Source organism: Merops nubicus, unplaced genomic scaffold, assembly GCF_000691845.1.
Source record: "Merops nubicus isolate BGI_N331 unplaced genomic scaffold, ASM69184v1 scaffold10216, whole genome shotgun sequence".
Lineage (NCBI taxonomy): Eukaryota > Metazoa > Chordata > Aves > Coraciiformes > Meropidae > Merops > Merops nubicus.
This window is the reverse complement of record NW_008614319.1, coordinates 1435-14012: the sequence shown is the minus strand read 5'-3', so window position 1 is coordinate 14012 and position 12578 is coordinate 1435. Positions and strand designations below refer to the sequence as shown.

The following is a 12578-nucleotide window of genomic DNA, read 5'->3' as shown; positions in this document are numbered from 1 at the left end:
CACTGGCTTGGCCACCACCAGGTCCCAGAGCTATGGGCATCCCAGGCAATGCTTCAGACAAGCCTGGAGCAGGGCAGGATGGGAGCTACATGCCATGAAAGGCTTCTGCTGCCTGTTTACAACCAAGTCTTAAGCCTGACCTGTTGTGCCAAAGGTATTTAATATTTCAGCACTCCAGTGCCCCTGTCCAGGATTTTTAGGCCTGCTCTACCCTCCTCCACACACCTCCAGCCTGGCAGCCCCAGGCTCTGGCAGTGAACAGCACCAGCACAGGAACACTGTAAGGACTTGGGGGGGACAGAAAAAAAAATAACCACCAAACAACTGGTGTAGCCCAAGTTGGTTTTGCAATGCTTTTATTACTGTATATATTAACATTGTTTTGGATAGTATGTAGCAGGCATCTTGACATTTAAGTTCATTTGTGCACTTCTCTGAAGGGAAGATGTTTTACCCTCGATACACCTTCTGGTTCACTTCCTGATCTTAGCAGCACTCACTAACTCCTACTGTTCCTGCTGCTCTCGAGGAGGAGCAAGTCACATTATATAATGAATTATACCAACAAGCACATCTCTAATAGAAAGCACATCACTTTATTGTGAAGGTCTCAAGTGGAAGAGTTCAACTTAACCATGACAATACTTCATGTATTACAATTGCCTGTTGATTTATGCAACTATGTTGAAGAAAGCTGTTAGCCAAAGTCATCCCTCCCACCCCCCCAAAAAAAAGTCAGAGGATATTTGCACCAATTTTAGTTTATACCTCACAACATACCTAGGCTATATTTTTTACTATCACAGGGTGTATTTACTACTAGGGGAATGTTACATGGTCTTTCAAACATGAGACTATTTACAGAATAGGCTGAACGTTTGAGTTTTGATAAAGCTGAACAATTTTACATGTATAGGAAGTGTTATAGGCTAGCTTTCCTGTGGCTTTGAGCTAGACATCAGGCACTAATGATTTGATTAGCTCTGTACAAAGAATCACACACCATCCAAAACCTCTTGGCTGCTGGTTAGTTCCAAATTGATCGAGATAGCGCCTACTTTGAGCAACTGTGCAGGGGGCCCTCGCTGGCCCCATCTCCTCCTTTGGGTGCCTCTATGCATAACAGAAGCTAAGCTGTCGCACTAACTCAGGAGAGGACCGATTAAAAGAGGATGGAATTAACAGTATATAGAAAAGACACAATGTACTGGTAGAAAGTTACACCGCCTCAAGGGTAGGCTGAAGTCGCTCACGTCAGGGAAGCGCTGTTCCCTCCCCTGCTCTGCCGAGCCGACAGGAGTTCCCTAAAATCGAGTCCTTGAGAAATAAATTAAGTTCCAAGCCTCAGTTCGGGAACTGTTGTACATTCAGAGTGCATTCTGCCTCCACGAACCTCGGCTGGGGGCTTCTGGGGCAGCGTTTGTGCCTTAAGCACCGGGACAGCTCGGCCTTTGGGCCGCAGTCGCTGCTGGGAGTTGCAGGGAAAGTCTCTGGTTACTGAAAGGTCTGAGAGCCATGGCTGCACACAGACATGTTTGTGCACAATGCAAGCCTGATTTCCCCTTTAGCCATACAAATTAAGACAATATTTATCACCATACAGTTTGATATTACTTCCAATAAGTACAATATTTATTAAACATTTCTTCAGTTTTGTTACATATTGTGCAACAAATTACAATAGTCTGCAGCCACAAATTATATGCAGAGTATGAAGAAACTATTAATCAGATAGTGTGATCTTTCCATTTATAATTCTACAAGAAGGAACTAGCAAATCAGATCTTACATATATCTTACTAAATTTTATGCATGGAAAGTGACAGACACTGTTGTGCTGTTTGATACAAAATGGCTAAACTTCATCTTCAGAAGACTAAACCCGACATCTAAACATGCCAATAGAAACATCAAAACAAAAATACATCCTAACCAACCACAGGAAACAGTCTGGTATCAGGAAAAGCAACAAGGATTACACGTTTATAAACCAGCACACAAAGGTTTAAAACAGTTCTGAAAATGAAGTTAGCTGTCTTGAGTCAAGGGAATAAAAAAAGTCAGTATTGACCATTTACAATCTCTGACCTTTGTGGAGACGGTAAGAATCTGTTGTAGTGCAGCTACATACAGTACAATTCAGGCAATTTTTTTTTTTTTCACTTGGGTTCAGATTGCAAATTCATTGTTGTGAGACAAAAGGGGGGAGGCAAGTTTTAGCAGCAACCTCCGCTAGACTGCTTGACTGGAGTGCTCTGAATTTTAACATTGGACTTCTCTGCACCACCAGCTGTCGCTCCCGGACCCATCCGTTTTTTAATCTCAGCAGCCATGGTCATGAAAGACTGTTCTACATTTGTGGCATTCTTTGCACTGGTTTCCAAAAATGGAATTCCAAGGGAATCTGCAAATTCCTGCAAAGTGAGAAACAATGAACAGTGAGCTCAGACACCAATTCACACCTCACCTCGCTTCTTGGCGCACTTCTGGGTAAGCCCCAAGTTCCCAGACCACCAGCCCGCTCCCAAACTCCGGCACTGCCGACCTGCAGGGGGTGCAGCTGCCTGTACTTGCAGCACCTTGACACCCGTGTGCCAAGCTGCTTCCCTGCACTAGCACTTCCTCCAGAGCACGACAGTCCAGGCGAGGAGCTCGACCGAGCGGGCAGCGCAGGAGAACCAACGTACCTTGGCTGTTGTATAGTCTACTACTTTCTTTGTGGTCAGATCACATTTGTTCCCCACCAACAACTTGTTGACGTTTTCACTGGCATAACGGTCTATCTCCTGCAGCCACTGCTTTACGTTATTGAAAGACTCCTAGGAGATAAAGAGAATTGTAAGCAAGACCCTTAACCAACAGGAAAGCCCAGGGCTATTCAGTAACAGCTGGCAAAGAGCACATAGCTGTGAACTTATCCGTGTGGTTCACAACCACAAGAGAACTATTTTAATCCACAGTACCCCCCTGATCTCCTCAGGGCAGGGGAGTCAACACAAGGTTGCCTGTACAGCTCCCCAGCCCACACTCCAAGCCCTTTACTATCAGCTCTTCCTCTCCCCATTGTTTTTCCCTGCTCCATATTGTGAATAGTCAACAACTTCCACCATCTGGGGCTCTTCCTCCTCCTCCTCCTGTAGCAGAGATAAGAGCAGCTGAAACCAGAATCCCAGACATTGCAAAGCAGCAGGTATTAGGTGCAAACCACATGACTGTGGAGATGGTGGAACAACCTCTGACTCCAGAAACAGACCTCTCATGCTGAACCAACATCTACTTAGTGGCTGAACCAAACTGTTCTTTTTCTATTAATTTAGGAAACTCTACACTTCTTGAGAGCCCTTCAGACAGGACAACAGCACCAGTGATCTTCAGAGGTTCTTTCACAGAAAACACTGGCTCAGCTGTATCCTGCACACATGCTGACAGGTTTTTTTCCAAACACCAGGTTTTATTGTAGACCCAGTACATTTAGGAATCTTTCAACAGCTTCCAGCAGTAACTCAAGACTGCCTGCTGCCAAAGGCAGGGTGAGGAGCAGTCACACAGAACAATCAGTTACCTGCTCAGCAAGTTTTAGGTTAAGCCCAAGACCTGACTGCTTTAGAGCCACAGATCCCACCACTCCTTTCACTTCTGGTTTTAGCCCCAAGCCAGAGACCAACACATACACCTGGCTTGATAAACCTCAGACTGGAGAACATGGTCACTGTCTCCCTAAAAGGTGCAGAGTTACTCAATTCCCAGTTTTGTTTACTCTTCAGTCTAGTGTATTCCACCTGGAGAAACTGCAGGCAGGGGTTCAGCACTCACCTGATCTGTGACATCATACACAACTATGATGCCATGAGCGCCCCTATAGTAACTGGAAGTGATGGTGCGAAACCTCTCCTGTCCCGCCGTGTCCCACTACGAGGCAAACAACAGGGTCAGTTACTGCAGGGCAGCTGTACCAGTGCCACACCAGCCTCCACAAACAGCTCAGCTCAGCAGCCAGCCGACTGCAAGTGCATCCAGGTCACAGCTAGAGAGGTGGCTCTGACACTGCAGGTATCAAACAGGATCAGAGAAGATGAAGGTATTTTAACGGAGGAGAATTACACTTCAGTAGGTGCTTCTCCAGAAGTGCTCACTCGTTTGCTTTCAGACAAGTATAGTCAAGAGATCTCACTGAGGGAAACATTGGCAGTTCTGACCCCTGGAGCAGCCACGGGTCAGCAGTCAGAAGAACATGAGCCAGGGCTTGAAAGCCTGTTAGGAATAAGGTCAGAGAGAAGTGAGCCTCTAACATGCCAACTCCATTCAGCTGCCTTGGTACAGGAGTTGCAGACAACATGCTCTTCAGAGGACAAAGTGCAATGACTCAAACCAAACCCAGTTTCCTCCTCTTGCTGGAAGAGCTAAGGAGGGACATGAGGTGCTTGATCTCTCCTCCAACCAGGGCAGGAACAGAACTCCTGGGAGCCATGTCAAGAATAATGTTAGCTGCCCATTAGCCCAGCCAGACTCACAGACATCAGTAGTGACAGCATGCCTAGTGGGCTGCTCCAGACTCAGGACAGCTACACTGGAGTCTGGAGGCTCAAGCTCAGGCTTCTGGTCACAAACTGGACTCGTGTTCCACAACATGGCCTGGAATCCCTGAGTCATTGCCTTCAAGTCCCGAGAGCCTCTGCTCGAGCTGGAAGCAGTGGCTGACAAGGATTGTGTGACCTTGCATAGATATTACATTTCATTACGCCAGCCACCTTCCTGAGTGCTTCAAGATTAGAGGGAAGAACTGCCAAGTCTCTTCCCCTGCTTATTCCAAGTGAAAGGCCAAACACAACCAGAAAGGACTGCCCAGTGCTAAGGCAGACAGGCCACTTACAAATGTGTGTGTGTCAGTTTTTCCACTGCACTCAAGACAAGCAGAGCTTCCAGCACCAGGCTGTGCAGTCTGCTACCAACAGCTGCTGCAGAATTCCAGCATCTTGGACAACTCTGGTAGTCTTGCACTTGCACAAATCCTTGCTCAATACAGCAGAACTGCACTGATTGATACAAGAGCATTCCAGCACAGATGGATTCTACCCTTTAGCTCCCAGCCTACAGTGTCTTTTAAATCCTTCAGCTTTCTTCTCCTCCAAGGAAAATAGTTTGTAACAGGTCATTTCCTCTCTCAGGCTTGACAAGTGTCCTTCTTTAAGGACAGGTCACAGGAAGTCTTGCAATCCTGTAAAAACTGCCCAGTCTCTTGTAACAGGGAAGGTATGGCTTCTGTTTTACAGATCAAAGTACAACAGGAACTACCAATAGCTGTGAATGTAATTCTGTGCTTCAACAGATTAAAGTACCCAGGAGTTGAGAAATATTACTTACTATCTGAAGCTTGATTGTTTTCCCATCTAGTTCTATAGTTCTGATTTTGAAGTCCACACCAATCGTGCTGATATAACTTTCTGTGTACGTGTCATCCTAGGAGAAAAAGTGAAGGTCAGTCAAGCCAGCTGCCCCTCTTCTGCAGGCACCTCCTTAGTGTGCAACAGGCAGACACCAGCCACACAGAACTGCTCCATTCCCCAACAACACCAGCTTGACTGCTCCTGCCAAAGTCCAGTAGGCAGCTGGGGATTTTCACCTTTCCAAAATGCCGCATGGTTTTTAAAAGCACCTCAAACAACAATATTTATGCTCCAAAAACTAGTCAAAAAGCCTCTTTTCTAGAAATCCTGCAGTGCTAAGTCCTTTTGAACTGTAGCTTAATAAACAGCCTTTGCTCATGTTGGCAGATGGAAGAGCTACTTAGAATAACCATTACAGTTATTAAAATGTCTGATTTTTTATTTTCCTTTGATAGTTCTTCACCTGTATTACACAGCAGCTACCTACGAGTCAGAGGCTTTGTCTCAGCATCACCCCACAGATGAATTTCAGACCCTCTGCTGCCACAGCTGGTTGCTAAGGCAGTTTAGAGTTACAGCTTGGTGCTGCTGCTAGGTCACCCGCTCTGCAGTCTTGTTTGAACACAGGAAGGAAGAAGCAACACTGCTTCAGCAGCTTGCAGGGCCCTCACTGCAGAGTCTCCAGCAGGCCTTAAGGCACACACAAAGTGCTGCATCAGTCTTTGCTACCTTCCAGTCATTGGTAGCTTGCCAGCATGAAGTTTCCATTCCCAGAGTACCAGTAGGATAGAATTTCATCTAAAATATACCACAAAAGGCTTTACAGAACCAACAGCTATCACAAAAGCAAGGGATTCCTTTGGGTTGGGAATGGAAGACACCTTAGGTAATACATCTGCCTGAGGGAACACATGTGCAAGCCAGAATGAAGCATTAAAGCCTTTTAGAATGATGTGACTTCTATCTCCTCATTTCCACCTGAGAAGGGTATGTTTGAAAAGCCTGATGCAGTTTCACCTACCACAGGAAGAATGCAGGCAAGTGAATGCTGCAGCAGCTCCTTACATCAGGGTAAAAACATGGAACACAGGCTCCTTCCAGAGGTGCCCAGAGCAACTGTGTAGGCTGGGCAACTGTTGCCACCATCCTGCAGCAGTATCAAAAACTGCTGCTCCATGTTCTCTGTCCTTTCCTCTCCTCCCACGGCAATGTAAAACTGCTCTTTGGCACAGGCTCAGGTAAGGAGTTCACTGGGCTCCAGCTTTTTCTACTCAGGGCTGTCAAATGCATTTTAACTCTTCCTGTTGACAAGAACACCAGAGCTTCCTGCATGGAATCTCAGGCACAGCAACCTACCAGCACTTCCAACATTTATTACATAATCATTCACTTAAGCAAGCATAAGGCTTTATTATTCCTAGAGCATTATTTAAACGACTTCTCCCTCTGGCTAAGGAACTGGTAGGCACTTTCAATGAGGATATCAAACTTCATCTGGCTGAAAATATTCAGATCAAGTAGTAACCTATCAACATCTTGCCCTGGCAAATTTGTACTCTTCATGCCTGAAGGCACACACCCCAGAAATTCAAGTATGCTCTCCCATCTTCAGTGTTCTACCACTACTGTAATGATGGATGTTGAACTGAGATATTTTTCCTCGAGTAACAAGAAAAATCAGAATTAAACTTAATTTGACATATTCTTGATATTATTTCTTTCTGTATTTTTTAAATCCTTCAGCTAGAAACAAATGGAGAAGACAGGAGAGGTTTGCAATACTTTGCTTCTTCTGTGGTATGCCAGAACTGACAGACATCTGTCCTTTCAAGTAGTTCTTGTAGCAGGTAAGTTCTTGCCAAGTACCTGGTGCATAAAGTTTTCAAGCATGATCACTTACTGCAAACCTAAGTAGAAGGCAAGATTTCCCAACACCGGAGTCTCCAATCAGAAGTAGCTTGAATAAATAGTCACTGCAGAAGGAAAAAAAAGAAATTAAGTCACTTAATGAAAAACACTATCAAGAACCAAGTTCCTTATAGGTAGTCTATGTTTGAGAAGGATAAATTAATTCCCTACTAGGGAATTCACCTACAACTCCAAGCTCCTCTATGCAGCTTAGGCTTTCTTACAGTAATTTACTTGGTAAGGGGAGTGTGAGGTAGGTGCTGTGAGCACAGGGTTTGTGCAGAGCTGTGCTTTCCTAGAAAGCTGCTCTGGGGATATTGGTGTGACTGTCAGTCCCACTTCAGCCCTCTGTGGCCTCACTCAGATGAAAACCAGGCTTTGCAACTGAGGCAGGGCTCGCTGGGCGAGTGGAGTTTCACACACAGCTGGCAGTGACAGCCTGCTGGCCACCACAGCCACCACCTCTGCATCTGCTTTACAGCTAAGGGCTTGACTCCACTGCCCAGCTCCACAAGTAACACAGAGCTGGCCTGAAGCAATCAATTCTTCCCCCAGTTTAAGTTACACACATTTAAGTCCCAGCAGAATCGGACAGCACGATACACAAGTTAAAGCAGCAAACCATGAACACTGAGCTTAGCAGGCTGCTCAAGCAAAGTGAACATCAGCCTTCCACAGCACACTCAACAGCCCACAGTGACAGTAGTCACAATCAACTCCCATTGGAAGAGGTGACCATTTTTTCTTCATGTTGGTGCTCCCAACAAGCAGTGTCATCAGTGACCAACCTAGCCTTACATTGCAAAGAGTAGTGAAGATTTCATGTTACCAAAACATTCTGCATCAGTCACACGACTAATGGGACAGTATCATCCTAGAGATCAAGTAGCAGAGAAAGAGCAAGAAGCCACAGCCATCACAAGTTATTTTGCTTCCTAATTACTAGACCAACCCATTCCAGGCTTACAGCTCTTCAGCCCTGTAGTGTCCAGGATTAAGTCCTGTTCTCCTTTAACCACCAGAGTTTACAACAGACATGTTTCTATGCCCACTTAAACTGAGAAGATAAGAGGTATGCAAATGCCTGAAGTCAACTGTCCCCACCTCTCATCCCCCACCAACACTGCCATTGACTCTGGCAGGAGTCCAGCCAGGAAACTGCATCCAGACCCAGCTGATAGCAGCCAAGCAGATGGTCAACTGCTCAGCTTTTTACCACTCCTCTGCTCAGATGCCCAAATCTGTCACCTTGGTTGGTCCCAAGCTGCAAGAACACGCTCAGCTGAAACCTCCACCAGTTTCTGCAGCACTTCTCTCAAGGCTAGAGAGAAGTCAGAGGTGGTAAATGTAGCAACTAATAAGCTGATCCTTAAAAATAAAGCTAAAAACACTGAAGGCATTAAAAAAAACAAAAACAAAGTCAAAGAATATCTAACAGTTTAGAGCCACAGAACTCACTGCTCCACCTGCCAATTCATGTACTAATGCAAGCAAGATGGTTTTAGCAGAACGACAGTTACTAACCCACACTGTTCAGGGGAGATAAATTACATTACATCATAACCCACTATCTTAACAGCTTCAAGATAGCTGAATTATTGGTCACTGCTACTGACCAGAAGCAGTACTTCTGCTCCTACTCTTCCACTAGGTGATCATTGACAAATTACACACTTCTTGAAGCTTGGGTCTCCCCATAAAGCAACACAAAATGCCACCTCCCAAGCTGGAGTCCTGAGCTCCGCCTCCCTGCCTGCTTCAAAACATGAGTGTCCTGTTTCCTGTGGCTCTGCTGCAGAAACTCCTCACAGCCACCCCGAGGAACCAGTGGCTGAGCCTGCACAGTGGTGCCTTATCACAAACAGATGGGTTTTAAGCCCAAGAAGCACTGAAGTGAAGACCAGGGTTAGTTCCCTCCAGCTCTGCTGCCCCTCAGCCACCAGCATCACCCAGGCTAACCCAAGGGGCTAGCCAACAGCAAGTGGAGCTACAGACATTTAAAACTCCTTACCCACCAAGAATTTAGTTACCCAAGAGCAGCAGAGAAACTATGTAACCTGGAGACCAAGGTGAGGTGCAACAGCTCTGAGACATGGTCCACTGGTAAACCTGTGCCCTCCTCCCCAAGATCATGCACAAACCAAAGCCACAATTGGCTCAGCCTTCAAGCAGTTCCCTCCTACTTCAGGAGGAAGTTTTGGTTCTTCAGTTCTCTGCAAAACCAGAATTTTCAGCAATTCTGAAGTCAAATTAGTATTACAGTAAGCACTAATACACTTGGAATTATGAGAGCTTGCAGCATGTTATAATCCCCTTAAGAATGGTAACACATGAATATTACCACTATGTTGTCTTCACTAAAATTAGTGGAAAGAAATTAATTCCTTCCTGATGTAGATAAGGCTCCAGCCACAAGTCTGGAAGATTCCCTCAGGAGCCTCCCCTTGCTTCCAAGTGGAACTCAGGTGCCCCCAACCCCCCCAAAGTGACTCATCTTCCTCTGTTAGTCTTAGTGCTAAGAGCAGCTCCTGACCAGATCTACCCTGCTACTGCATCTTCTGCTGCTCAGGAGAAAAGAAGAGTGGCAATGGCTCACACAGAACCACTGTGAAGTTAACACAAGAACCCTAAAGCCTTAAATACTGGGTTGGGTACCTTTGCTACTAAGACCTTCCCTAACTGTGGGCTTCAGTATTTCCAGAAGCAAGTGACAACCACAAGCTCATATTGTAACTTAAGCCACCTACCTCACCCCCCACCAAACCAGAGCCAGGGCCCATCAGGCTGCAGCATGGCTGGAAATGGCCTTTAGAAGTGGCTGTTGTGTCACAAAAAAAAATAGTTTTGCCAGATAAGCAAGACTGACACTTAGACCTACATCAATTCAGAGACAATTTAAGTAGAACCTTGCTATTTAGGTTTTAAAAATTTTAAATTGTTCTATATTTCAATGACATAGTGCCTTCCTTTCTATGTACAGCTGCTTTAGAACCTTTCAAAATGCAGCACATGTTTACAGAGGGGCCCTAAAAACCAAAGCAGCAGTCTGTTGCACATGGTGAGATGATGGAGACAGCTCTCAGGGTACAGTAACAACTTAAAAGAAATAAGAATGAAGAAAACCTACAAAAATTTCCAGAAATCTATTTCTAGACCAAAGTACATTGAAAGACTGTTGGTGTTGACAGGTTTGACTGTAGTGATGCACCCAACAAGACACGCTGGTTAATTCTGGTATTTGTTCCTGAAGAGCCACACAAGTGTTTGTGAAGCCACTGAGTTTTGCTCTTTAAACCTCAGGACTTAACTCACCAGCTCTTCCAGTTTTGGAAGCCTTCATAAAGCAGGCTGAGCTCTGCAGCACAGCCTTCTCCAGGCTGCTTAGGAACAGTGTGAATTCTGCTCTCTCATCCTCCTGTTCCTCACCGTTGACAGCAGCCAGTCACACCTAGCACCAGTAAGAGAGCACGTGCAGCAAGGCAGGTGGTACCACCAGCCAGAGCCAGGCTTTCAGGTCCTCCCCACCAGGAAGAGGATATGGTAACTTCCTCTTGTCAAAGACAGGGCAGATACAGTCAGTTGAACTGCCTCTTGCAAAGAAAGCTCCAAGCCAACCCTGAAGTGTGAGCAGAGAGCAGCATCTCCCGTTCTGTGTGTTTTCCACACAACAGTTGGCAAGCTCACAGAAGACCAGGAAGTCAAGCTGAGGACAGAGCTGGCCAAAGCTGTGTGGAACAAGGGACCTGTGTGCCCCTGAGATACTGTTGTTTATATACAGGTAGGCATGTGGGGACTTTTTTTTTTCAAATGCCAGGAAGGTTTAGTGCCAAACGAGACAAGACTAGGTTGTCATCCATCTCTGAGAAGGCACTGCTGGAATCAGCCTTAATCACTGATGTCAGCTGCCAGTTTCCTGTGAACAGGTAGTCCCAGCAGCCTCAGATCCCCAGCCTGCGTCCCACCACCCCGGAAACCCTGAAGAGGGGCACGGCTGCCACTGTGATGACACTGCTTGTGTGAGCACACAGGACCCAGAAGATATCGTGCCCCTTGTTTAGTGCCAAACGAGACAAGACTAGGTTGTCATCCATCTCTGAGAAGGCACTGCTGGAATCAGCCTTAATCACTGATGTCAGCTGCCAGTTTCCTGTGAACAGGTAGTCCCAGCAGCCTCAGATCCCCAGCCTGCGTCCCACCACCCCAGAAACCCTGAAGAGGGGCACGACTGCCACTGTGAGCACACAGAACCCAGAAGATATTGTGCCCCTTTGCATTGCAGATTGCTGGTTAGAAAAGTCAGAACACAAACGATTTCAGATGATTCCAGCAACCCAGAAGCTGTAATTTGATTGTCATCTACTGAACACCATGACACAAGATAGAGAATACCTGTGTGGGGGTTTTCAAACACTTGTGGGGTTAAACCCCCCAGATTTGTTCCAGAAAGCACTTAATTCCCTCATCTCCCCTTGAAGAAGGTATCTAGAACAAGACTCAGCCACTACAGAAGACTGATAAAGATTAATTCCTGACACCACCTGACTGTTGATAGTTCAGTGTGTTTATGCTCAGTTTACTCCTTACAAGTTGCAGAAGAGATAGGAAATGCCAAATGCAACATGATCTAGTCACAACAGAGTCAATATTGACACTCTCCTCATTTAAACACAAAAAGTGGGGGAGTAACAGAGAAGGAACACATCCCAGTGCTGGGTGAGCAGATGTTTTGAGAACTCAGCTTCCAAACACCAGCACTGATATTTCATCCATCCCTCTTCAGCTCCTCGACTCAAATGTTAAAGCCCCTTAATGAGTCCATAGGCTGACCCACAGCCCTGGGGTTTGAAGGAAGCTCTCAGAAGCACACTACTCCCTCTCAAACCCTTGCACCTGCAGCTTCTAATCCTGTAACTTCAACAGGACAACTGAAGGAGGCAAGTCTTTGTATTAAGAAATTTTAACTAGGTATCCCACTAACCTCTGAAAGAATTTTGGCATGCTCACTAGAGGGGGTTGGGGGCTACAGCCTGATCTGAAGCCATGATAAGGAAGTGAGACCGGTTTACATTATAAGCAAGGCACTTCTAAAAGGACAAGTAGACCTCTGTACCTGTGTCCCTTACAGGTACCTACAAGTAGTAAGGTCAATCTTGTAAATCTTATTCCCCGTTTCACATTGATCCAAGTATACAGATTACAGTGACATATTTTCAGTTCATCTCACCACACCCTTCCCACCCCCTATCCTCATCCTGCAGACATCTGTCAGGAAGTGGCAATTTAATA

At 45.8% G+C, this 12578-nt stretch overlaps 1 protein-coding gene across 1 annotated transcript; it reads right to left on the bottom strand.

Annotated features, from left to right (window-relative positions):
* Positions 1 to 339: 339 nt before the first annotated feature.
* On the bottom strand, positions 340 to 8845 carry RAB1A (RAB1A, member RAS oncogene family). Its single transcript, XM_008942182.1, is given in 6 exon segments — positions 340 to 2414; positions 2688 to 2819; positions 3814 to 3909; positions 5362 to 5457; positions 7285 to 7357; positions 8823 to 8845. Coding segments are annotated over 6 exon segments (618 nt in total). The 3' UTR covers positions 340 to 2216.
* Positions 8846 to 12578: the final 3733 nt, after the last annotated feature.